Genomic DNA, 26,803 nt, shown 5'->3' with positions numbered 1-26,803 from the left:
GTTGCTAAGTTAGCAACGCGGTTGTTAAGTGAACCCGGCTTCCCCGCTGACTTTCCTTGTCAAGAGGTCACAAAAGGCGATTACATGAACCCGGGACACTGCAACCAACGTAAATATGAGTCAGTTGCCAAGCATGTGAATTTTGATCACGTGACCATGGGGGTGCTGTGATGGCTGTAAGTGTGAAAAACGGTCGTAAGTCACCTTTTTCAGTGCTGTTGTAACTTTGGACAGTCACTAGTGAACTGTTGTTAAGTCAAGGCCAGTAGTAATCAAATAACTTTAGATAAGCTGCCATTTCCCCCAGTTTGCTCCATCCTTGGTGGAGCAGTGGGCTAATGCCTCCTTAAGTAACACCAGCTGCCTGCAATTAGTGCAGGTTCGAGTCCCACCAGGCTCAAGGTTGACTCAGCCTTCCATCCTTCCCAGGTAGGTAAAATGAGGACCCAGATTGTTGGGGGCAATTAAGCTGACTTTGTAATAATGCCGCTTGGGGTGTGTGTGTGAAAGCCCTAATAAGCAGGCATATACATAGAATGAAGGCTACTGCTAAGCTTGTAAGCCGCCCTGAGTCTTCGGAGAAGGGCGGGATATAAATGGAATTAAAATAAAAATAAATAAATAAAATAGGGCACAGGGGCCCCTATTTCAAAGCCACGCTTTGTCACGATTAAGGCAATGACTCAAGGTCTCAACTCATGTAGCAGTTCAGTCTCAGAGATGGGTAAGCCACAAGTAATCTTGGGTCTGGAGTGAACTGATTTAAGAATCTGTCCAGGAAAAATCACATTTTACATATTCTGAAGACAATAACGTTTGCAGTAAAGAACCAATTTTGCATTCTGAGGATTCATCCAGTCTCCGTTGGGCTTCTGGCAGGAAATGTCTCTTGGCAAAAAATGAAGGCCAACGACAATTCTATCTTGATGAAGCGAGTCAAAGCATGGGTAACCTCCACGTTCAATTCGCCATAGAAGACCCCTTGCTTGAGAGCTGCCCCAAAACTGCCATCTGTAATCAAGACAGAGCCTTGGTGGAGCAGTGGGCTAATGCCTCCTTAAGTAACACCAGCTGCCTGCAATTAATGCAGGTTTGAGTCCCACCAGGCTCAAGGTTGACTCAGCCTTCCATCCTTCCGAGGTAGGTAAAATGAGGACCCAGATTGTTGGGGGCAATTAAGCTGACTTGGTAATAATGCCGCTTGGGGGGAGGGGCGAAAGCCCTAATAAGCAGGCATATACATAGAATGAAGGCTATTGCTAAGCACATTGATTTGTGCTTTAAATTGTAAGCCGCCCTGAGTCTTCGGAGAAGGTGGGATATAAATGGGATTTTTTTTTAAAAAAAAGTACAGGCAGTCCCTTGGTTAACAACAGTAACTGGGACCAGCAACTCCATTACTAAGTGGCACAGTCATAAAGCGTGATATCCCGTGATTGGCTCAACTTAGAATGAAAAGTGTGGCAATTCCAGGTATCATCATTAGATAAAATTCTGGGTGATCGCAGCATCCCTTGGTCACACAATCAAAGTTCTGAGACCTCCATCTTGTTTCCCTATTTACTCTGCTTGTTGGAAGCCAGTAGTGAAGGCTGCATAATGGCCATGTTCACTCAAATGGTGAACTTCAAATGGCAAAACTAATGCGGACAAGATTCAGTTGATTTGACTGAGGAGTACAAGAGCTCACAGAAGAAGCTAATATTTTGAGAACTTACCTGTGACAAATTCATCATCAAATAAAAATTGATGGGCTTTTTTTTAAAACTAAAGGAAACAGCAGGTACAAGTAATCTTCAACTTACAACCACAAGTGGGGCCAAAATTTCCATCGGTAAGTTGGTGTGGTCATAAAGTGAATCTGGCTTCCCCAATTGACTGCTGCCAAAAGCCCTCTGGGGAGGTCACAAATTGTGGTCCCGGGACCCATGAGATGCGGCAACCACTGCAAATAAAAGCCAGTCGCAAAGTGTCTGGATTGCAATCACATGATTATCGGGTGGGTGGGTGGGTGGTATGATGGTTATGACTTCAAGGACAGTTCACAAGTCACTTTTCCCACCTGTAATTTAAATCCTTCTCTAGCTTGGACAGAGGTGTAGAAAACAGGGAATTATTTTCAATCACAAATGACTTTTATATTTAAAGAAGAATTAGCCCCCCAAAATGAGAGAACAGATGATGTATCTTGAGAGAACCTCTATCTGTGATTTGTCTGAGGAAAAAATGCTCCCCAAAAAGGTTTTAGCATATTTTATCGCTATAAGTGTTTCTTCACATTGAGAAACTAATTGCTATGTTTGATCAATCCATGGCAGTTAGAAAAATATATGGGTGAATTAAACGATATCCACTGCATTGTTTGACAGAAATACCCAAGACTTCCTCTATAGAAGTAGAAACTTTGGGCTTACACTAGCCAGCCTTGAGATGAGCTAGATGACAGATTAAGGCTGTGTGTAAGCAGGAATCAAACAAAAAACCTAGACAAGAAAACCATTATTCTCTCATTCAAATGTAGCCAGATTATAATTCTAAAGGTAAAGGTAAAGGTAAAGGTTCCCCCGCACATGCGTGCTAGTCGTTTCCAACTCTAGGGGCCGGTGCTCATCTCCGTTTCAAAGCCGAAGAGCCAGCGCTTGTCTGAGGACGTCTCCGTGGTCATGTGGCCGGCATGACTAGACGCCAAAGATGCACGGAATGCTGTTACCTTCCCACCGTAGTGGTCCCTATTTTTCTACTTGCATTTTTATGTGCTTTCGAACTGCTAGGTTGGCAGAAGCTGGGACGAGTAACAGGCGCTCAGTCTGTTACGCGGCACTCGGGATTCGACCCACCAAACTGCCGACCTTCTGATCAACAAGCTCAGCGTCCTAACCCACTGAGCCACCGCGTCCCCTAGTTATAATTCTAGTTACACTCAAAAGAGTTCATAGAGGACAGTATTTTAGAAATATAACTGCATATTCACTGAATCAACTTTTCCATGAACATTTTGAGCACAGCGATCTGATTGGTGTGTTTGCCAAACTCAACAAGAAAGAAGAGAATTTTGTTAACATTTAATCATACTTGGTAGTTACGCAGCAACACCACTACTACTGTTAAAAGTTGAAAACAGTGTCATTTGCCTTTCAAATTCTTCTAATATGGGGTTCAGGAAAAGGAAATACTGTCTATGTTCTAGATCAGAGGTCCCCAACCTTTTGGATACCAGGGACCGGTTATGTGGAGAGAGGTTTTTCCGCAGACCGAAGGGGGCTTGGCTTTGTGTGCTGCCTGCATCCTGCTGATGGGATTTTCCTTGTTTGTGCGGACCAGTTACTGGCATGCCGCAGCCCAGTACTGGTCCACGGACCAGAAGTTGGGGACCCTTGTTCTATATAGCACTAAACTGGCTTTTAAATATCAAATGCATTTCATAGATGTTAGCTGAGCACACACATACAAGAAGCTGGAGAAAATGAAACCATCAGGACAGCCAAGCACAGAAAAACAGCCAAAGCAGCAGCCAAATGGGAGGAAGCAAGGAGACTGAAAGCAGATTTCCCAAGAGCAGCAAGGAAAGACAACAAAGTTTACACTTACAAGTAACTTCAAAGGATTTGAACAACATTTGCTGCTCATAAAAGCATCATCAAAAACAAGCAAGAGAAAGAACTGTCTGACCGATAAGGTGTGAAGAACAGAAGGTGAGAATAAACAGAAGAGCTGTATACCAGCAACAAAGAAGCCGGACTTCCTGAGGATGAGGAGGAAAGGAAAGCAGAAACAGCACCAGCCGTCCTTCGGGAAGATGTTGTGTAGGCAATGAGCCAACTGCCCTCCAAAAAACAAGGGTCAAGGGGTTGAAACCATCGCTGCAGAATTTCTTAGGCCTGTTATCACCCACAACCACCATAGCCTTGTACTGGAAAATTTTTGGGGGGGAGGGAATTACAAATAACCCCAGGATTGGAAATGAGCAGTGTTTATTCCACTAACAAAAAAGAGCAACTCCAGGGATCGCTCCAATTAATTGTACAACTGTTCCTCATCCCTTGTGCTAGCAAGTTTCTCCTTAAGATTGTATAGTTTGTTTTGAAACTGCCCCCAACCAAAAAAAAAATTAAACCGCACCAGAAAATTCCCTAAGTGAGAAGAAATCCCATGGAAAATATCTCTGTCTCTCCGTTTTCATTTACACTGCTCACTGCCGACCACCAGTGACGCTTATTGCTGGACGGACCTTATCTCCATTAATAAGGTACGTGGTTTCATTGCTCAGCTAAGGCAGAGGTACAATGTGACCTCAAGAAGCCACGGAATGGCAATAAACTCAAAGCTCTGGGATCACTCAAAGCACTGAGACCGTAGACAGACAGAGGCTGATCACAGAAAGCGAGAATTTCACACCTATCCCCAAACTTCTTACATCCAAGAAGGACAGCGACAAGAACCATATGCTCCAGAGGAAAATCTCTACTGATAAGGAAGAATAAGCAAGATGGTTCTTGTCGCTGTCCTCCTTGGATTTTAAGAGGTTTGGGGATAGGTGTGAAATTCTCGTGCCCCTCTCTCTCTCTCTCTCTCTCTCTCTCTGTGTGTGTGTGTGTGTGTGTGTGTGTGTGTGTGTGTCTACGGTCATAAAATCATACATCACACTCACATTTCCTTCACAAACATAACACAAAGAGCCTCAAATCCCACAAAAATCTCACTAAAGTACCAGTCAGTAGCCAGCTACCCCAAAAACAAACTCTGTTATTGTTTTTGGAATAAAAAGAGAGACTGCTTTGCCAGCAGTTCATCTTGCATCTTGATCGCCGGTACTCTTTTCCCAGCTCGGAAGAAAAGAGACACGGGGAAATTCTCTCAACAGGATTATACAGTAGTGTCTGGTGCCATCCATCAAAAAATGAATTATTAGATATTCAAGCTGGCTTCAGAAGGGATCATGGCACTAGTGACTATTACAAATTATTCTGGATCGTGGAAAAATCTCAAGAATGTCTATATTTGCTTTATTTACTACAAGAAAGCCTTCCATTATGTCAATAATGATGTGCTTTGAAGAGCCCTAGAGTAGGGATCCCCCAACCACCAGTCTATGGACCGGCACCGGTTTGTGGCATGCCAGAAACTGGGCTATGCAAACAAGCAAAGCCCCATCTGCGGGATGCAGGCTGAGTCGCAAAACCACGCCCCCTCCGGTCCACAGAAAAACCTGTCTCCATGGAACCAGTTCCTGGTTGGGTTGGGGGCCACTGTCCTAGAAGACTCGAGGGTACCAACAGATCTGGTCAAATTGATGCAGTCCCTTCAACACAGATCAGGAAACTATTGTGTAAACACCACAGAGAGACACTGATTGGTTCAAGACAGAGAAAGGAGTGTGGCAAGGTTGCATTCCTTCACTTTTCTTATTCACCCTGTATGCTGAAGTGATTATAAGGAAGCTGGAATTTGAAGAAATAAAAATTGGGGTAAAGATTGGAGGAAGGAATATCAACAATCTTTGGATATGCTGACAACTCTCCTTTCAGAAACCAAAGAGGGCTTGAAAGAAGATCCAAAGGATTAAAGAAGAGAGCAAGAAATTTGGCCTCTTCCTGAACATCAAAAAGACTAAGCTAATGACCACTGTGAGGAATGAACATGTCAAAATAACATCTGACAATGAAAAGATTGAAAATACGCAAGTACACTTCTCTAGGATCACAGACTGATCAAAGCAGAGAGCGCAGTCCAGAAATAAAGAGTTAAATTGCACTGGGTCACACAATAATGATGAGCATGAATCGTCTGGCAACTAAAGCCTTGGTGGAGCAGTGGTGGAGCCTTGGTGGAGCAGTGGGCTAATGCCTCCTTAAGTAACACCAGCTGTCTGCAATTAGTGCAGGTTCGCATCCCACCAGGCTCAAGGTTGACTCAGCCTTCCATCCTTCCGAGGTAGGTAAAATGAGGACCCAGATTGTTGGGGGCAATTAAGCTGACTTTGTAATAATGCCGCTTGGGGTGTGTGTGTGAAAACCCTAACAAGCAGGCATATACATAGAATGAAGGCTACTGCTAAGTTTGTAAGCCGCCCTGAGTCTTCGGAGAAGGGCAGGATATAAATGGAATAAAAAAAATAATAAATAAAATAAATAAATGCCAGGTTTCCCACAGATACTTACAACTGTGAAAGTTCGATTAAAAAAACCAACACTACTTGTTTGAACTGTAGTGCTGGAGAAGGCTCCTCACATTCCTTGGACAGCTAAAGTGACAAACGATCAAGTACTGTGGAGAATATAAAACCAGGCATATTGCTGGAAGGCAAAATCATCAAATTCCACCTTACTTATTTCAGCCATGTCATGCAATCAAACTGATTTGCTCGGAATGGTCAGTGATAAAAGGAAATAAGAACAGTTGCTAGGTACAATCAAAGCCGACACCAGCCAGAGCATAAAGCAACTCAAAGAAGCTGTACAAAACTGGAAAACTGGAGACAGCTGGTTCAGAGAATAGCTGAGAACTGGTGTTGTGATTCAGGGTCAGCCTGTGGGTTCGGCAGTTGGGTCGGACGACTCAGAGGAGGGGGGTGTTGAAGAGCTTGCTGAGGGGGTTGGAGAGCTTGCTGAGGGGGTTGGAGAGCTTGCTGATGAGAGCCCTCAGCCAGGCCCCTCCCACCTGGTCACGACGGAGACCCAGCTGTGTGAGCCTGACAGCGTAGATGAAGATGACCCACAGCTGGCCCTGTTCAAGGATGCCCGACGCAGGAGGCAGTCAATCAGGAGTAAACAGAGGAAGGCAATGGGGCACCTCGGAAGGAGGCAGAGAGAAGCCACGCCCTGAACTGTATAAAAGGGGAATGCGTGGGAGGGCTGGTTTGCTGAAGGCAACCGCTTGAATAGTTCCTGTTTCATAGCTTCTGTTTCATGGTTCGTGTCTTGTTTTGCTCTGTTTTATGTTAATAAATTTGGCAGGCTTTATTCCAGCCTCTTGCCGTTTGTAAAGGGGTTGTCCCTGTCTTTTCTGCAGGGCCGGTAGCAGGCTGGTACAGAACAACTGGATATGATTGAATGGACAGCATCATTGCTTAAGAAAGATGGTTGGCAAGCTGGAACAATAATATGTATCTTTTCTCTTATCAGGTATTTATTTTTTATGGTTGGTCAAGGGCCATAATAAATTTTTCAAAACAAAGTTTCCATGCTATTATCCCCCAGTCCGCCTCTCCCCAACTCTCTTATTGTTGAAAAAAACCTACAGTCCAAAACTTCTCCTTCACTTCACTGATCTCAGTATCTGTTGTTGCATATCCATCACCTTCTGTTGGCCATACATATTGTGATTCTCATCCCCAGGATCAGGAACAAACTTGCCCAGGATCAACAACCAAACCCCCCCACCCCCCCAAAAAAAAACCATGACCCTCTAAAAGAGTTATTATCACAGTACCTAAAATTATCCCATTACTTACCACTGGAGGCTGGATCTGCTGCATTGGTCCCACTTCATTGTCTTCTGAATCATCAAGAACTACCACTTCTGTGCTTGGTGTTCCCGACAGTTTCTTAAATTGGGGGAATCCTGCTGATACCTGCAGCAATAAAAATAGGCTCAAGGTTTGATTTGTAAAAGTCAACGAATAGGCCTTTCTCAGACTTCTCAGTGCCCAAACCCTACTTCAGACAACAAATCTGACATCAGAAGGGAACTGTACATACAGAGACACATACAAATGATATTTCAAAGGAAGCTGAAGCACAGATTATACAGACAAATAGATGGGATTACAGGGCAACCTACAAGAGACCTCCTTGAAACATCTCTTAAATGCATAGGCCCAGAAATATTTCTTGTCTATGATTGGGAATCCATGAAACTAAAGCCATAATAACATAAATAATTAATCCCCTGCTGGATTGGATCCTTTATCCATCTAGTCCAGTAGTCTGTTCTCACAGTGACCAACCAACTGCGCACACACACACACGCGCGCACACACACACATCCCACTTGTCTCCCAGGAGATCATCCTTCAAAGCCAGTCACACTGCCATCAAGTCTAAGAGTCACTGATCTCTAAGAATTGGTCCAAGTGTTTTTTGAAACCAGCCAAACCTGGGTGGAATAATACAAAAGCAAAGGATTGGTATAAAGCCCGTTCTCCGCCCCCCCATCTATAGTGCACCAAGGACAGCCAGCAAGCACCAAACAGAATGAATTAGCAATCTAGGCTGTCCGGACTGCACCGTGTCTACTAGCATGTGTAGATTTCCCTGATATCGTATGCCACACGCTAAATAGATGAATAAAAATTTCAGCAAGCAACCAACCAGGACACTAAGGTGATTTGGCAAGGAAAGACACCTTAAACTAGAGCTTACCAGAGAGTCACTGGATGCCTGACAATTCCCACCTGGTTCTGCGTATTCTTGCTTGTTTTGGGGAGAGGTGGCAATAAGGAGATTGACTGCAGGCAGTTTGGTGTCTGGATCCTATGAGATAGATTATACCAAAATATTAGAGCCTAATAAATGGAGGTTTTAAACCTAAAGTTTCAAGCTACATACAAGGTGCAGTTTTTTTAAAAAAAAGAGACGTAAGTGCACTCTTTACCACAAGCAGTATGTCACTGCTGCTCTTTCTCAAGTCTAATCGTGCCATGTTAGCATGTTCGTTCAATAATTTGTTACTCGGGGGGGGAACCTTGCTCAAGAAACAACCCCCCCTGTGTGAGATCACTCTCTGCTTGACTTTTGAAAACTAGGTGATGCACACAATAATTAAAAAAAAGATAAAACATACTTCAAATAGGCTGAGTTGGAGTGAATGTCAACAAAGACCTTGCAGTTTCAAAGAAAGAAATACATGTGTGGCCAATGTACACTTTTTCTTTCTGTATATTACCCAAAAAAAGATACTTGAAAAATGCAAGTTTGTTTGCAATTTGAAAACAGTATTAGCACAGCCAACCAATTTAGGATGGGACCAAATGTATGGCTTCTAACAAGTCCATCCTCAATTTTAAAGGAAGAAAATCAGTAAATATTAAGGTAGAAAGCATTTATTTGCAATGCAGCATTTTCAAGAAAAAAATCAACACCAAACAAGCTAAGCAAAAGCAGCTTATGCAAACGATATGAACAAAAATGCCAGGTCCAAATCCCCGTCTTACCCAAAATATACACTGTTAAAAGATGAAAAGTTAGTCCATCCAGAAATGCCTATGTTGTTTAAGTCAAACAAAAAAATTTCAGGACGCTTCTAAAATCTACAAAGCATTAAACTTTCAGGATGTTGCCACCCAACTGCTCTCTCTCTCTCTCTCTTTCTCTCTCACGTGTGCACACACAGACACACACTTACTTTAACAAACCAGTGATTTTTTATTTAAGTCTATTTCGGTTTGTTTAATCTCTATTACTTTTCTTTATCTTTTTTCAGCACATATCTATGAAGTAACATTCTGTTTTTATTTCACTGTTACTCTTTTTTTGGGGGGGCAGTACAAACAAAGTCTAACAAACATAGCAACTCCTCCCGCCCTAAGCATGCAGCCGCAATATTTGACATTTCAGCTGGCAAAACAGGAGAAGCAGTTTAGGGGAGGAACAGTCACACATGACTTAAACGGTACCAGCTTTCACCCACCGTTCCTATGACCCAGGTGGATTTAATGGGGTGGTGGCGTATATCTTGCTCTTGCTGGATGTATGGCGGCAGAATGGAACACTCCTTTGAGGGTTCGTGGGAGGCAGAGGGTATGGTTTCCTTCTTCGGCTTCATCGGTGGTGGCTGTGGATGCAGATGTGGCTGCTCCTGCTTAGGCATCTGTAAGCTCAGGGATTTGGGCACTTCAGTCCACTCACTGGTCAAGGAAGATTCCTTCAGTGCCACAGGAGAGGAAAGGAAAGAGATATAAGCAACCTTATACTGGCTCAGCCTATTTGTCTATCTAATTCAGAATTACACGGGACAATTACTGGAATAACACTACCACGGTAGTAATGGGGAACTTTTACTACCCTGACATCCGCTGGGAAACAAATTCTGCAACAAATTCCCAAGGATAAGACAAGAAGCAATGATTGAAGTTTGTCAAGAGAGAGACCCGACCTGAAAATAAGAAGGAATTTCTTGACAGTGAAAATGACTAAGCAGTGGAGCAGCTTTATTTTATTTTATTTTACCATATTTTCCGGCGTATAAGACGACTTTTTAACCCATGAAAATCATCTCAAAAGTTGGGGGGTCGTCTTATACGCCCAGTCGTCTTATATGCCGGAAAATCAGCGAGCCCGGGAAGGCACGCCCTCCCCTCTCACTGTGGAGGAAGCAGGGCAGGCTGGCGTCTGGCGGGAGCCGGCAGGGCAGTCCTGCACACGCGCAGCTGGAGTGCGCGCGTGTGCAGGACTGCCCTGCCGGCTCCCGCCCGACGCTCTTCCCTCTTGAGGTAGCATCCCCGACGACTCCTTAGGAGCCGGGGAGCGATGCTGCCTCAAGAGGGAAGAGCGTCGGGCGGGAGCCGGCAGGGCAGTCCTGCACACGCGAGCACTCCCCGGCTGCTAAGGAGTGCTCCTTAACAGCCGGGGAGCGCGCGCGTGCGCAGGACTGCCCTGCCGGCTCCCGCCAGACGCCAGCCTGCCCTGCTTCCTCCACAGTGAGAGGGGAGGGCGTGCCTTCCCGGGCTCGCTGATTTTCCGGCATATAAGACGAAAAATCTTGAAAATCATCTCAAAAGTTGGGGGGTCGTCTTATATGCCCAGTCGTCTTATACGCTGGAAAATACGGTATTTTTTCAAACTTCTTTACCGCCTATCACCCTCATTAAAGGGTTCTTGCCTTCTGGAGTTGTGGGTGCTCTGTTCTTGGAGGTTTTTAAGAAAAAAAAAACTGGACAACAATTTGTCCAAGATGGTATGAGGATTCCTACATTAGGCAGGGGGGTTGACTAGAACGGAGGTCCCCCCCCCAACCTTTTGGGCACTAGGGACCGGTTCTGTGGAGAAAGGTTTTTCCGTGGACTGGAGAGTACATAGTTTTGTGTGCTGCCTGCATCACACAGATGGGGCTTTGCTTGTTTGTGTGGACCAGTTGCTGGCATGCTGCAGCCCAGTACCGGACCATGGACCGCAGGTTGGGGACCCCTGGACTAGAAGACCTCCAAAGATCCCTGGTTCAGCCCTGTGATTCTATGAAGTGAAGAGTGATTCCAGGTTAGGAAGAAATCATCCCAGTTAAGGGTTGTAAATACAAAAGGCTGAACCTGGAACTGTTCCACAAGCAAATGTATACTGCCCCTCCCTGGACTTTTTTTTTAAACAGGTGATCCTCACTTACCAATGGTAATTGGAACTGTGTACTCCTTTGCTAAGCAATGTGGTCACTAAGGGACAGGGTGTCACATGACCATGCCAGTTTATGACAGTAGTTCTGGCAGTCCCAGTTGCTGAGAATAGATAAATTCCACATTCACAACATTCCCATGGTGGCCATTTACAACCTCCTGCTGGCTTCCCCATCGACTTTGCTTGTTAGAAGTAGGCAATGAAGGCTGCAGATGGGATCACATGGCAGCAGGGCACCGCATAACTGAGAGCTGGTTGCCAAACACCTGAATCCTGATCCCATAATGATGGCATCCCTGTGATTGCCTTTTCCTCCATGTACAAAACCAAAATTTAGTGCTGGGTGGCAGCATTAGCAGCAAGCTGCTTCAGCCATCGAAATTTTAAGCCTAGAAAATCTCAGACGCCAAAAGCTTGTCACTGAGTGGGAAGAGGGGGAAAGGATGGACAAACATCTCTTTTTATTATTATTTTACCTCTATAGAGCACATATCAGCAAGCTTTTGGAGTGCTGTTTTCATGTGATGTCCCAGGCAGCCCTCTCATCTTATTTCTAAAAATCGTCTGAAATCTAACAAGCTTTTGATTAATTCATAAAAGTGTGGTGAAATCTTTCAACATTCCAACCGTTAAAAGAAAAAAATGCCAAATGAGGAACATGATAAATTGATGCAAACAATGTTTTATTACTCAGATTCCTGTTGCAAATATTAAGCGGAAAGTATAGAAACTGTAGGGATGCGGTGGCTCAGTGGGTTAGGACGCTGAGCTTGTCGATCAGAAGGTCGGCAGTTTGGCGGGTCGAATCCCAAGTGCCGCATAACAGAGTGAGCGCCTGTTACTCGTCCCAGCTTCTGCCAACCTAGCAGTTCGAAAGCACGTAAAAATGCAAGTAGAAAAATAGGGACCACTACGGTGGGAAGGTAACAGCGTTCCGTGCGCCTTTGGCGTTTAGTCATGCCGGCCACATGACCACGGAGACGTCCTCGGACAAGCGCTGGCTCTTCGGCTTTGAAACGGAGATGAGCACCGGCCCCTAGAGTTGGAAACGACTAGCACACATGTGCGGGGGAACCTTTACCTTTACCTATAGAAACTGTAGCCACCTGAACACTTTTGTTGTCAGTTCAAACTAGAACCGTCTTTTTTCTTTCCCAACCTCCAACTTGCATGGTACCTGCATAGTCCAAGTCAGTTTAATTATTATTAATTTTTTGCACCAAAGGATTGTGTTACAAACCTTAGTACAAGTATTTTAATTAATTCCAAGTGGCTTTCATGCAATTGAGAGTTTCTTGATGTCATAAAAAGTCAGAAAATATTATCAGTTCAAACTAAGGGAAGCACAGTTAAGGCTTATTTACTGATGAGAAACGCATCTATGCTGTTATTTATTTATTTATATTTAACCAGCCTCCAATCTCACGGAAGAGTGACACTAAATCGTGCACAATAAAAAGAATAAAATCACAATATTAAAACAACTACAATTAAAAGACAACAACAACAGTAACAAAACAGCCAAGAAAAATGATGTCAAAAACAATAAAGCCATCTCATTAGATCGCCATTCCCTTGAGATCCCCAAGCCAAATTTTCAACCTAATTTTTAAATTAACCGATCTCCATCTGTATATAGCAGATATTGTAACACATATTCCCACCTACCCTTCGGACAGAACAGAAAAAGAATGAAAAGTGAAATGGGTGGATGGATGGATGAATGGGAAGGAGGAAGCATCTCCATTTATTGTTACAGAAAGAATAAAATTCGGCAAACAAGTAGGCATCCAAAGCATTAAGATTAATCTTCAAAGATATCCAGGCTTTTCACCTCTCTGTGCTTATTTTTACTTCTGCCCATTTCCCTTGTTTTCAACAGCCTCTTTTATTTTATTTTATTTTTTAAGAATGACTGAGAACCCAGTGCAGTATTTCAATTCCATGCAATTTTAACACAATTAACAATTTCCTAATCAGGCAACATCTTTTATGTTTGGGGGGGGGGGACAAAATCATCATGAATGCACACCCATATAGACAGACAGGAGCATCTTGCAGCTACACAAGCCTGAAAAAAGACACAGCTATTTTAATGATTTGATGAGAGGAGCTGCTTCGTGCCCTTGTACAATATGCTGCACATTGTACAGAGCTAATACAGGGACTACTTAGCCTGGCCAGTTAAGTACATGGAAGATGCATAGATAGAGCAAGTTAAGCTTGGCTAGTTTTAAACTACCTTTGGATTTTTGTTCATAGCTTAAATTAATGTTTACTTTATGGTTCAGCATAGTTTGTGAATCCAGAACACAATGAAGCCAGTTTTTGACTTTTTGTGAGAAACTAAGAGACACGTAATTTTGACTCTGGGATTGGATGATTAGAGTTATATGTGATTATAGGAGTAATGTGGACTATTGTTAATTTCAGAATAAGAGTTGGATGTATCTTTTATCTATACATGTACAAAAAATGGGAAGCTATTTTTTTTCTTTCCTTTTTCTCGCATTCTTATCTTGCTTTTCATCTGATTCTTTTTTGTTTCTTTTTTCTTGCTTGTTTACTTTTTATTCATGTTTTTAAAATTTAATAACATTAAAAAAAAACAGATCAATTCAATAACCAGGTTGTGCTGAGCGAAGGCAGGCATGCAGTTACTTCAAAAAACTGAAATCTAAGCATCTAAGAGTAACATCTTGTAGATACACAAATTGCTGAGCCCTCTTTATGCATGGCTGCGAGCATTCCTGTTTCTCGGATGTGTACTTCAAGACTCATCAAGAAGCTTTCCTGATGTTGCAAAGCCCTCTCTTGCAATTCTGTAAACACTTGCCTGGCCATTCCAATTTTCAGATACAGTAACAATCCGGAAATCCAGAAAACTCTCTAAAAAAATATTCCTAGTGAGAAAAGTTGTGAGCTTCTTTGTAAAGCGGCTGCGGAGGCAGGGATGCATTCCAGAGGCCAGTATTCGGATACAAATTTTTCTGAGCAGGAAACCATTCTAAAAGCAACACGTTAAACTTTGTGGTTTTGGGGTCTGCTAAAATAATACATAACGCCAATCTGCCATGAAGTATATAAAGGTAAAGGTTCCCCCGCACATGCGTGCTAGTCGTTTCCGACTCTAGGGGCCGGTGCTCATCTCCGTTTCAAAGCCGAAGAGCCAGCGCTTGTCTGAGGACGTCTCCGTGGTCATGTGGCCGGCATGACTAGACGTCAAAGGCACACGGAACGCTGTTACCTTCCCACCGTAGTGGTCCCTATTTTTCTACTTGCATTTTTATGTGCTTTCGAACTGCTAGGTTGGCAGAAGCTGGGACAAGTAACAGGCGCTCACTCTGTTAACGCAGCACTCGGGATTCGACCTGCCAAACTGCCGACCTTCTGAGCGTCCTAACCCACTGAGCCACCACGTCCCTTGCCATGAAATATATTTACCGATATATTAGATGCTGGGCTGGTAAGCAAGGCTGTTACCGGAAATCACAGCTGGTATAGCATTACAGGTAGTCCTCACTTAACAACAGTTTGTTTTGTGACTGTTCCAAACTACAACGGCACTGAAAAAAGTGACGTACGATTGTTTTTCCACACTAAATGAACGTTGCAGCATCTCCATGATCATGTGGTGAAAATTCAGATGGTTGACAACGGACTCATGTTTACGACGGTTGCAGTGTCCGGGGTCACGTGATCCCCTTTTGAGACCTTCTGACAAGCAAAGCCAACGGGGAGGCCAGATTCACTTAACAACCATGCCACTAACTTAACAACTGCAGTGATTCACTGTGGCAAGAACGATCGTAACATGGCTGCAAAACTCAACTTAACAAATGTCTCACTTGACAACAGAAATTTTAGGCTCAACTGCGGTTATAAGCCGAGGACTACCTGTAGTAAATTTAAGATAATCCCTCCTAAAAAGAAAAGAGTTGATCTATCAACCTAAATGTCGGAGGTGTGGTGGCGAAGACGCAACGTACTTTCATATATGGTGGACCTGTAAAAAGGTTAAAGCTTTTTGGATTAAAATCTGGTGGAATATGCAGAAGATATTTAAGAAAAGGATAAAGTTTTGTCCGCAATTGTTTTTACTGGGCATAATCACTGATACTACTGTTGTGGACACTAAGTTGATGTTGAACTTAATTACGGCAGCAAGACTTTTAGTAGGTCAATATTGGAAGAAGGAGGAACTGCCGACTATAGGGAGAATGGACTTTAAAAGTTTCTGATCTGGCGGAAATGGCAAAGATATCGGCGTACTTGAAAGACCATTCGCAACAACGTTATATTACGGAATGGAAAAAATGGATTGATTACAACCAGAATAAATATGGGACTAAAAAGTTTCATTTAGCATTTGCATAAGTATTGATGTGATATTAAGATTGCTTGTAGTCATTTTATATGAGCTAGAGTGCGATAGACTTAATAGCTTATTGTTGTTAGCATATGGTTGTTTATGATTGTTTTTACTTTTATACCTTGTATTTAGCTCTGGGAAGTCGGGGATAGGGAGGGGGGAAGGGGAGGGGGGAGGGTCGGGAAGGGTTGGGTACGGGGTGGGGGGGAGGGGTTGTTAAAGATAAAATGTATTGAAAAACTTTTCAATAAAAAGAAAAAGAAAAGAGTTGATAGAAAAAACACACTGACAAAATTCCTACGAAGTCCTATGAACTCCCGTGCCTGGTCACCCTATGATTGCCCAAGGCCAACTGAAAGCAGTCCTTGACATTTCCTCCTTTCCTGTAATTGTGACACACTTACACAATCCATATATGAGGAAAGGGAAAGGGGCCCAGACCATCAATTCCTCCCGTTTGGCTCTGGGGAAACTGTAGCCCGAACGACAAAATGGAAAATGTATTATTTTCCAGAGACTCACAACACAAAAAACTCACAAATCTTTCCAAAGAGACTGTGAAGGAACTTATAAGCAAGCTTTTTAATTTGCCAGGTTTATGCCACTCTTGGATCAAAATTGTGGAACAGAAGTTCTCAGTTTCTGTTGCTGCAGATAAGAACCCCATAATTATATATATCGTGTTTCCCCAAAATTAAGACCTGGTATTATATTATTTTTTCTCTCCAAAAGATGCATTAGGGCTTATTTTACAGTTAGGTCTTATTTTCAGGGAAATTATAGTACCAAATGCATCCATCTGGCTGACGATCTTAACTGGGGCTTATTTTTGGGGTGGGGTTTATATTACCAGCATCCTGAAAAATCATGCCAGGGCTTATTTTCTGGTTGGGTCTTATTTTCAGGAAAACATGGTAAGAATAGTAAAAGACTAGTTTTGTTTTTATACAAAGGCCAGAAGTAGTCTTCCAAGAAATTTTTCTTTTACAATTCTTGTCTTTTTCTGTAAAATACTTAGCTAGCATGCACATTTTCTTTCTTCCAACTCATCTATCTTCCAAAACACTTATTAAATATGTTTCTTTATTTTTGCTACGGATTGGAGCAGATCTCTTATTTATATGTCCAGACAGGATAGAAAGTGAGTGAGATGATAAAGTCAGGAATAGTGATCAAAGATAGGTCAATGCTTCAAGCCACCCAGGGCAAAGTTTATGGAATATCAAATACAGCTAGGGCATTAGAACAATAGAGTGTTTATGAATATATGTCCTTGCTCAAGTATTTTCCTGGGTCTCTCCATCTTGATGGTTGAAGAAAAAGACGACAGTATCCAATTCACCTTAGAAGAAACCTAAGAGTCCATGCATCTCTTTTTGTATTCCCTCTATGTTTTCCGCTTACTCATTTCACTTATACAAATAGATGCAGCTTATAATGCTTAGTCGTGCACGCAAACACCCGTTCCAAAGTCATGCCAAGTGCAGATATTTCATTAGGTAAAGAATTTATCATTTTGAGAATCTCAGCCTTCTACATTCAGCAGATTAAAACTGCTTTAGCAAGTGTGCATAAAGAAACACTTCTAAGTAGCTAATCCAAGTTATAACCCCAGCCACTAACGCTGTATGATCAGCTTGCTCAAAAAAAACCCCATATAAATCCTATGTGGTCAGGGCAACACAGAATCAAGAGAACAAACTCTTTCCTGCTGGCGCCTCCTTAGTTCTTACAACTTTTACAACTCTACAGCAGGGGTGTCAAACTCGCAACGTCATGTGATGTGTCACGATGTATCGTGACTTTTTTCCCCCCATTGCCGGCAATGGGGTGGGCACGGTTTCAGCATGATGCCGGTGGGCCAGCAGTTTGGCACCCCTGCTCTACAGCTATTCAGCTCAGAGTTAAAACCCACCATTGCAGTCAAATAAATGGGTGCTGAATTCATTTCTCCATAAGGAAGTAACGAAACTGGAGTTAGCCTTGGGAAGCAGTTAAATCCTGCTTGAATTCCAACTTTCTCCAAATCTAAATGTTGGCTACATTCAGGAATAAATACTGAGCTGAAACAACTGGTCAAGCTGGTTTTTTTCATAATATTTATGCCACTTAAAATAATGTTCCTTGGTTAATCAGGTGAGGATTGGACTGTATTATGATTTTGCCAGTTCCAGAGCAAGGTATTTAACCTGATTTTGTTAATCTCAATAAAGATTAAAATACAGCAAAAAAAATCATCCAGGTATGATAAAACAGGGAAAAGATAATATAAGGTTTATTAAACAAACAATAGTGAGACAGGGAAATATTTTATTGTCTGTCCAAGGTCAGACTTAAGACACCTGGAGATAAGAGTCAAAACATGTAAAAGCAAGTAGGCTTTATATAACATCAGATAAATCTGCACAAAATCTTCTAGACCACGGGTCGGCAACCCGCGGCTCCGGAGCCGCATGCGGCTCTTTGAGCCGTCCCCTGCGGCTCCCAGCCGCCCGGTGCGCGCGCACCTCTTCGAACGGGCAGTGGTGCGCGCGCACCTCTCCAAATGGAGAGTGGCACCGCCCGTTTGGAGAGGTGCGCGCGCACCTCTCCGAATGGGCGCAGGTGCGTGCGCACCTCCCCAAACCTTTGGAGAGGTGCGCGCGGACCTCCGCGCAAACGGGCAGCGGCGCCGCTCATTGGGAAAGCTGCCGCGGCCCGTTTGCAGGCTGCCGAAAGCGGCAGCTCTGCAAACGGGCCGTGGCAGCTTTCCCAACAAGCGGCGCCGCTGCCCATTCCGAGAGGTGCGCGCGCACCTCTCCGAACGAGCGGAGGTGCGCGCACACCTCCCCAAACCTTTGGAGAGGTGCGCGTGGACCTCCGCGCGAACGGGTAGCGGCGCCGCTCGTTGGGAAAGCTGCCGCGGCCCGTTTGCAGGCTGCCGAAAGCGGCAGCTCTGCAAACGGGCCGTGGCAGCTTTCCCAACCATTGGCGCCGCTGCCCATTCCGAGAGGTGCGCGCGCACCTCTCCGAACGAGCGGAGGTGCGCGCGCACCTCCCCAAACCTTTGGAGAGGTGCGCGCGGACCTCCGCGCAAACGGGCAGCGGCGCCGCTCATTGGGAAAGCTGCCGCGGCCCGTTTGCAGGCTGCCGAAAGCGGCAGCTCTGCAAACGGGCCGTGGCAGCTTTCCCAACAAGCGGCGCCGCTGCCCATTCCGAGAGGTGCGCGCGCACCTCCGGTCGTTCGGAGAGGTGCGCGCGCACCTCTCGGAATGGGCAGGGGCGCCGCTCTTTGAGGAAGCTGCCACGGCCCATCTGCAAAGCTGCCGAAAGCGGCAGCTTTGCAGACGGGCCGTCGCCGTCGGGCAACCGGGAACCGGTTCCATCTCATTTTTAAAAAAATGGCAGCCGCGTGCGTCCGCGCATGCGCAAAAAACCTTTTTGCGCATGCGCGTGCATGGACACACGCACGCGGCTCCCTCTTTTTTTAATTTGTGATGGAACCGGTTCCCAGTGGCTCTTTCTCTTTTTTAGGTTGCCGACCCCTGTTCTAGACAAATCACACATGGCTGGGTTTACACAGCAACAGATCATTAAAAAAAACAAATTTTGACTTAGCACAATATGGTAATCTCCTCAATTGTGTTTAATGAATGAAACACAAATATCTCCTTTTCCTTATTTATTGAACCAAACCTTATTAGTCAGGCAACCTATCAAAAAGTTTATTTAAAGTTTTCCAACTTAATTTTTTAAAGTTTGTATTCTTATAACTGAATTAGGGAATAAAGTGTAAAAAAAAGACATCAAGAATATAAATCATAGCTCCTGATTAATGATGAAGTTGGCACACACACACACACACACCCCGCCGTAATATATATCTGAACACCAAATCTGAATGACAAACATAACTCCTGCTCTTTGAAACGAACTGAACTAGGCAGTGCTTACTGACTGCAGAAACTATTAATTTCAATCTTTCAATAGTTACAGCATCAATAAGAGGAAAAGTGGACTCTTTCGAAAGTCATTTTATGTATTCATTCAATCATATAATGCCAAATCAGCAGAGACTGCTTCATAGCAGGAAGTCCTGGATCCAAAAGGAGCAAAGCTTGTTATGTCTAAAAGAAAGATCCTACAAATCCAATCCAGAGAAGTGTGACCAAACTCAGAGAGTCTCCACCAGTGCAGGGCAAAGAGTGAGGCTGGAAGTAAAAAAAAAACAATAGCCTCCAAAACAACAGTGTTCCATTACAGATCATTTTAAAAATATATATATTAAATATAACAATAAAAATACGAACTAAACAATATAAAAGGGGAAAAAATAGAAGGTTCAGAAAAGAAAAAAATAGAAAGAAAAATAGAAAAGAAAAAAGAATGCAGTATAAAGAAAAAAGCATTTCCCTTTCTTCCTAAGTATAAACAATTTTAATAACTTGTCACTTTCTCTTGAAATACAACAAATGATCTCTTCTTCCTATCTCCTATTTCTTATCTATAAACAAATACTCAGTCTCCTCATTTCCATCCTGATGTCATCAAAAGTCCATTAAGAGATAACAATGTATCTATTTCCTGACCAAATAAACCATCATTATATTCCTTACTTTTACTTCTAACAATCTTGATTTGAAGTGTCTGGAACCTGATCTCCTTTTATTTTTTTCTTTGCCTTTTCTCACAAAATTCTTTAAAGCTTTAACAAACCTCTTCAATAAATCCATTATAGGAAAATTATCCAGGTCACTTCCTTGGTTTAGTATTTATATACCTCATATAATCATTAAGATACCAATTTCTTTGTATATCCAATGCAACATCTTTTTCCATGTCATTTTTGTAGCCTGTATTTTTTAAAAATCCACTTCAAATCAATCTCATCTTGCCAAGTAAAATTTGTTCTCCTCCCACAATAGCTTTTACACACAGCCTATCTAGAGAGGCACACACCCTTAAATTCTGTAAAACATATTGATCCAAAGAATTGCACTGGATGCCAGTTGGGTTTTAGATCCTATTCAAGGTGTCGAGTGTGACCTATAAAGCCCTACATGGTACGGGCCCCTCAGGCTACCTATGGAACAGTCTTTGTCCCATTGTGGTTGGTCCCCTCTTTGTCTTTTTAATTAATTTCTAACAGAGTTTAATAATCTTTGACTCCTTTTAAATTCTACATTTTCTAAATTCGTAATTGTTATATGGTGTTTTTATATTTTAACAGTTTATTGTACACCGCCCAGAGCCTCTCCTCAAAAGAAATGGGCGGCTAAAAAATGTGAATAAAAATAAAATAAATAAATCCCTACTTCTTTCAAACTCATGTGATCAATCTATATAAACCAAAGGAAGTGCATACAGTGGCAGTACTGCTTTAATTTAATGAGTCTGCCATCGTTAATATTCATATTCCCGCTCTGTGCATGTGATCAGAGATACTTTGTTTGGGCTAAAACAGGAACACGTATAGAGGAGTTACTGACTGCATTCCTTATAACACCTTTAATATTGTCTAGCAATTTTAATGCAGGAATTGTTCTAACAAGAAGGGAAAATGAATTATTATAGCTTTTTCCTGTCGTGTTATTTTGTCACTGCGACCAGATCGGTATTAAAAGAAAAGATTTCAAATGCAAATCAATAAGAATCTGCTATTCACCTCCAGGAGGTATTTATAAACAATTCAATTTCAGGCTGCCCATCCCTGGAATAAAGAAACCCAAGTTGATCAATCCTGACAATATACAGACTTTAGATCTGACAATTCGACAACATGCTTTTGAAAAAAATGCACATACTGCAATGAGACCTACAACATGCAAGGCTTTGTTAGTATGAGCTCTTGATACCCACACTTAGCACAGAGAAGCATGAAATGGCTTACAAAATACTACAGTCTACAAGTAGCAAAGTGGAGCTAGAGAGCACAATACAACAGATGAGAGGGTACACCAACCATTGCAAACTGCAGACATTGCCTCCAGCGGCACTTCTGGTGCTTGAGGTTCTTCCCTCCAAATTTGGGCTTGTCACAACAGAAATCACAGCGGCCGCAGTCTGTTTTCAACAGGCAGGCTTCACATTCACCACACGTCTGGTTTTGCTGATTTTTGGAGGAATGCTACAAGGAGAAAAAGAGAGGTATCATGCCAGGAAGAATGTGTTGCCAAGCCTAGGACAGTATCTAAATAATCCAGTTATTTCTGAAAGGCGCAAAGTTCACAAGCTTTGTACTATGCGAGAATTAGGAAATAAATCTCCCTCAAATGCGACTGAAGCATAAACAATTCAACCAACTTGCATAGGTAAGCGTCTATGAAGATTCTCAGTCATCTGGGCAATGGATGTCCCAAAGGTGCTTTTTCAAGAGACAACTGGACTTTCTTTGTTTTTCCTTGAAGACATTTCACTTCTCATTCAAGAAGGCCAGAACTGAAGAAGCTTCTTGGATGAGAAGCAAAACATCTTCAAGGAAAAATAAAGAAAGTCCAGTTGTCTCTTGAAAAAGCACCTTTGGGACATCCATGACCTGAATGACTGAGAATCTCCATAGACAATTCAACCAACTCTATTCTTTTTCAGAAACCTTAGAACCGCTGCGTATTGCGGGAATTTTTAAACAATGAAGCCAATTGTTGTTGTTTTTTTGTTGTTGTTGTTGTTTTGAAAATCAAGGAAATGAAAATTGTTCCCTGGACCCAGAATGACCAATGTAGCTCTTACAGTCTAATAAGAAAGAGAGATTCAAACCTATACTTCAGAAGAAGACAGCTGCAACATTCCTTGCCTTATTATAGCTATACCAGTGATCACTGAGATAAGGACACAGATCCTTCATATCAAGTTTTAGCTTGTCAGCGTTATGTAAATTCAACTTGTACAACATGCTGGTTGGGTCTACTATAATCAGAGGGTGCTGCCTAGAAGAATCACCTAAGTATTAAGATGAAAAGTAATCTCCAAAGATTGTAGGAGTCTACTCCGTACACTCATATCTTCCTTTTCTTTCTTACGCCCTGTATTTGTCAAGAATTACTGTTCAAAAGATTATTGAAATTAGATCAGTTATTTTATTGCTGTCTCTGCCTCTCTGGGGAGTGACAGACTTACGAAACTCTTCAAAGCAAGTTCTATAGCTACTCATTTTCCTTCCTCCCACTTTGGATACTCATAGCCCATTGGATCCCAATGCAGAATCTGTTTTGTGCTTCCCCTGGGACTGTGGATTCGCTTTGTAGCGGATTCCACTAGTCCTGACGAGTTCACCTATTTAACCTGCTTGCCCAATCTGTTAATTCAAAATTGGCCACGTTCCAGATAAATCAGAAAACCAAAAAAAAAAGAAACACATTTTACCACACTGTTCTTGAGTTTAGCCACAGGATGCTTGGGAGGATGGCCCACTTTCTTCCTCTCTTTCGCCACTCCCAATTGCTTCTTCTGTCGGGAGGAACCCAACAAAAGTTAGTGGCTGGGAGGACTTGAAACTCTTGTTCCCCAAGGCATTTTTAATTCAGAAAAGTTGGAGAACATTGCGGCGTTCTTCTCCCACTGACAGACTCTCTCTGCAGTTTGTTTGGTGTACTTTGAAGTACAAAAAAGACCCAGCATTACACGCCTTGTATCATAGCATAGCCAAATGAAATGAGTAAAGGGCTGATTAGGGGAGAGGATTCCAAGAAGAGTTATGCAGCAGCAGTGATTCTGACACCTTTTATTAATATCATCTAGATTTTAAACATGTGCACTTAATCCTCGATTTATAACCACAATGGAGCCCAAAATTTCTGTTGCTAAGCAAGGCGGTTGCTAAGCGAATTTTGCCCCATTTTATGTCCTTTCTTCCCATAGTTGTTAAGTGAACCATTACAGTTGTTAAGTTAGTAACAGTTGATAAGCAAATCTGGGTTCCCCAGGGGGAAGCTGCAATGGTCAAAAGTGTGAAAAACAGTCACAAATCACTTTTTTCAGTGCTGCTGTAACTTCAGCCGCTAAACGAATGGCTGTAAGTTGAGGACTACCTGTATAACGTAATTGATTTTGAAGAACAAAGCCTTGCTTATAGTTAGATTTTTTTTGTTTCGAATCAACAACAAAAGGGTTTTCTTCTAGGAAGAATCTCTCAAGAGAACAAAAGAGAGAAGTAATTCTAGCAGCCAGCTAAATTAAAGGCCAGCTGAATATGGCTTCCAAGGAAGAATCTTGGATTGAAACTGAAATAATGCTTCATGGGAAACAAATGAACAAGCTCACAATTTAAGTTAACACCTTATCAAATTTTGTTTGAGAGCCCACTGCTCACAACTCAGATTCAACGATTCTGAACAAAAAAAACCCTTTTCTCTATGGCCTTTAAAATCTCTTATAGACTGCAGCATAGTTTAAAACCCTGCTTTATTGCATACTATTTTATTCAGTTTAATGTTCAGATTCTTTCAAAAGGGAAAAAAAGTCAGTGGGAAACAGGCATAGTGCAAAGCAAATTGCTAGATTATAGCATTGCCTTTGTTTCTAAAGAATGGCTCTGAATTCCACAATCCCACTGAGAAGAGGGGGGCTCCATCTGCCCCCTCCACAAAAAGGCAAACAGAGTATGTCCTGGAGATGATAAGTTCCCTCTCCACCTTTTATATACATTTTAAATAGAAGCTGTTTTAGATTCGGGTACAGTACACTGGGATGCGTCTTCCTCCTACTGCTGCAAAGCCCACCCAGACTACTCTTAGCAGTTCCTAGCACTGTTGTTCCTCAAACTTGTTAAGAGTCCCAAACTGTTCCAGTATACAATCCCAACTACTTGATTGGGCTGTTAAGTAGATACAGAGAGTCTGTACTTTGGGTCCTTAGTGTAGTTGACCCCTGCTTCTACTGATATGTAGTGTCCATTCTTCTGCTGCTAATATCAGTGCCTCAGTGCTATCTTTCACTCCAGCCCTTTCCAGCCACTGGAAGAATTTCCCAATGTCTGCCATTTCACTATCTGTCAATGGTACATCCCATGCAGGGTTTTGTTTTCCCCTGGCACTTCCTCTGGTTGATCTTCCTCCCATGTCTGCTTCTGCTTCAGGCATTCTCTTAGCAGCTTATCTTTGGCGCACTATTAAGATGTATTCCTGGATGCTCTGAGTTTTATCCAAGATAGTGCACCACTAGACCCAGCCCACCCTCTTTCCTTCTGATGTACAGTCCCTGGGTGTTGGGATGGAAACCTCCATACATAGGAGCTTCCAGGTCTCGACATGGGCAGCTTCCATACCCTCCTTTAACCAATTCACCATATTGGCAGGGCTGACCATCAGGTTGTATCTGTTGATGATATGGAACTTGTTCTTCACATTGAGCTGTCTCTTCATAACCTGTCTAATCTTTGGTGGTATTTGGATGTTGCCATTTTTCTTGCCTCCTCATTGTGATTCCCATGTCACTATGGGATACCAATGTATGTCTGCTATGTGGCTCACTGGTAGTCCCACTGCACAATCTTAACTATCTTCCCTCTCTTTAGTACGATCTAGCCACTTCTCTGAATGAACTCCCAATGTCCTCCCTGTAGATCAATGTCAGGTGGACCTGTGAGTAGATGCCTTATTCATTCGTAGCATACAGCTTTATGTCATCCATACAGATCATAGTTTCACTCTTGAACTGGAAAAATTTGGAACTCCGATTTAATATATGTTGATGGCAGCAAGACTACTCTACACACAAAAATGGAAGAATTTCTTGATTCCCACCATGGATGATTGGTTACAAAAGCCGATGGAGTTAGCAGAGATGGCTAAATTGACTGTGCTGATAAAAGGAGAATATAAGTACTTTTGTTTCTACTTGGAAACCGCTTCTGGACTTTGTGCTTGAGGTGGGGAAAAACATGTTACTTTTGGGTTTTACTGATTAACCTCTGAGTTGCCATGATTTTAGCCATTAACCTCATTTTATGGGAGGTGTCTATAATAGTGGTTATATACTGCTGTTGTTCTTGATCATACAGCCAAGCATCTCCAGGATTACAGTGGCTGTAAGGTATATCAGTTCATTGGTTTGAGTTATGGCAATAGTAGGGTGCTAGTGAGAGCTCTATTGGCAGCCTCTTATGTACTATTTGATGGCACTTCTTCACTGAGCCTTGGTAATCAGCCCTGAGAGCTAACTGTAGCTAGTTTATCCATGATCCTGTGCCTCATATTAGCTCCTCTGAACCATGGTGGAGCAGTAGTTAAAATGCCATATTGCAGGCTAACTCTGCCCACAACCAGGAGTTCGATCCTGACCGTCTCAATGTTGATTCAGCCTTCCATCCTTCCGAGGTCTGAAAAATGAGAACCCAGATTGTTGGAGGCAATACGCTGACACTATAAACAGCTCAGAAAGTGCTATAAAGCACTATGGCACCATATATAAGTCTAAGTGCTCTTGCTCTTGCTCCTGAGGTTTGTAATGAAGGGGATGGCAGTGACATTCCAACTACAGGTGTTGGTTGCACATCCAATAGTTCTTCAAAGTGTTATTGAGTCTGGGATATAATGCGTAGTTAGTCTACCTCAAGTTGTGAGACCAGTTTCCTCTTTACTATGTTGAAGCACTGGGTAACTGTTTCTCAGTTAGCGTGGATACAGGTCTTTTATCTATAGTTCCTTCATATGCTACTGCTGTTGTAGCAGTAGCATTCCATCAGTTCCTGGTTCTCTGATCTCATCCATGTATGGTTTGTTCCAGTAGCCCACTTAATTATCAGATTGTCCTGGTTCCTTAGCATCTGACACAGATTGTATTAATCCAAACATCCAAGTCAGCATGACTCTTCTAATTCACGTAACCTCATATCTGAGGTAGGAAGATGAAGCATTAGGGGTTCTTTTTCCAGAGACTACCAGTAAGGTAGGTATTAACCAGGATTCAAACACCAGTCTCTCACATCCCAGGCAGTACTCTAACCACTACGTTATCCAGCCACTCTAGAGATATCTGAAGTTCCATCAATTACTCTATGAAACTACTTGGATCCTACCGCAATAGGAACTTTTGTCAGTTTCAGCCAGTTTTAAGAACACAAAAAATTTCAAATGAGCAAGAGTTAGTTGGAGCTGAAGCAATACTTGTCATGCAAGAGTAGTCTTTCCTT

The 26,803-nt window shown here is 42.6% G+C and overlaps 1 protein-coding gene across 6 annotated transcripts in view; it reads right to left on the bottom strand.

Moving 5' to 3' along the window:
• Window positions 1-26,803, bottom strand: part of LOC308662549 (methyl-CpG-binding domain protein 1-like) — a 71,863-nt gene that overhangs the window by 1,718 nt on the left and 43,342 nt on the right. For 5 of the 6 annotated variants that reach the window (XM_081318486.1, XM_081318490.1, XM_081318488.1 and 2 more), the window contains 4 exons: window positions 21,638-21,802; window positions 9,628-9,861; window positions 8,361-8,471; window positions 7,451-7,570 (listed from right to left, as the gene is read on the bottom strand). In XM_081318486.1, the coding sequence (XP_081174612.1) occupies window positions 7,451-7,570; window positions 8,361-8,471; window positions 9,628-9,861; window positions 21,638-21,802 (630 nt within the window). Of the gene's footprint in view, window positions 1-1,805; window positions 1,946-7,450; window positions 7,571-8,360; window positions 8,472-9,627; window positions 9,862-21,637; window positions 21,803-26,803 lie in introns of all 6 variants that reach the window. The other variant, XM_081318491.1, reaches the window with a different exon arrangement.

Source organism: Vipera berus (genome assembly GCF_964194415.1).
Source record: "Vipera berus genome assembly, chromosome: 2".
In the NCBI taxonomy this organism is placed as follows: domain Eukaryota; kingdom Metazoa; phylum Chordata; class Lepidosauria; order Squamata; family Viperidae; genus Vipera; species Vipera berus.
This window is presented reverse-complemented; position numbering and strand designations above follow the sequence as displayed.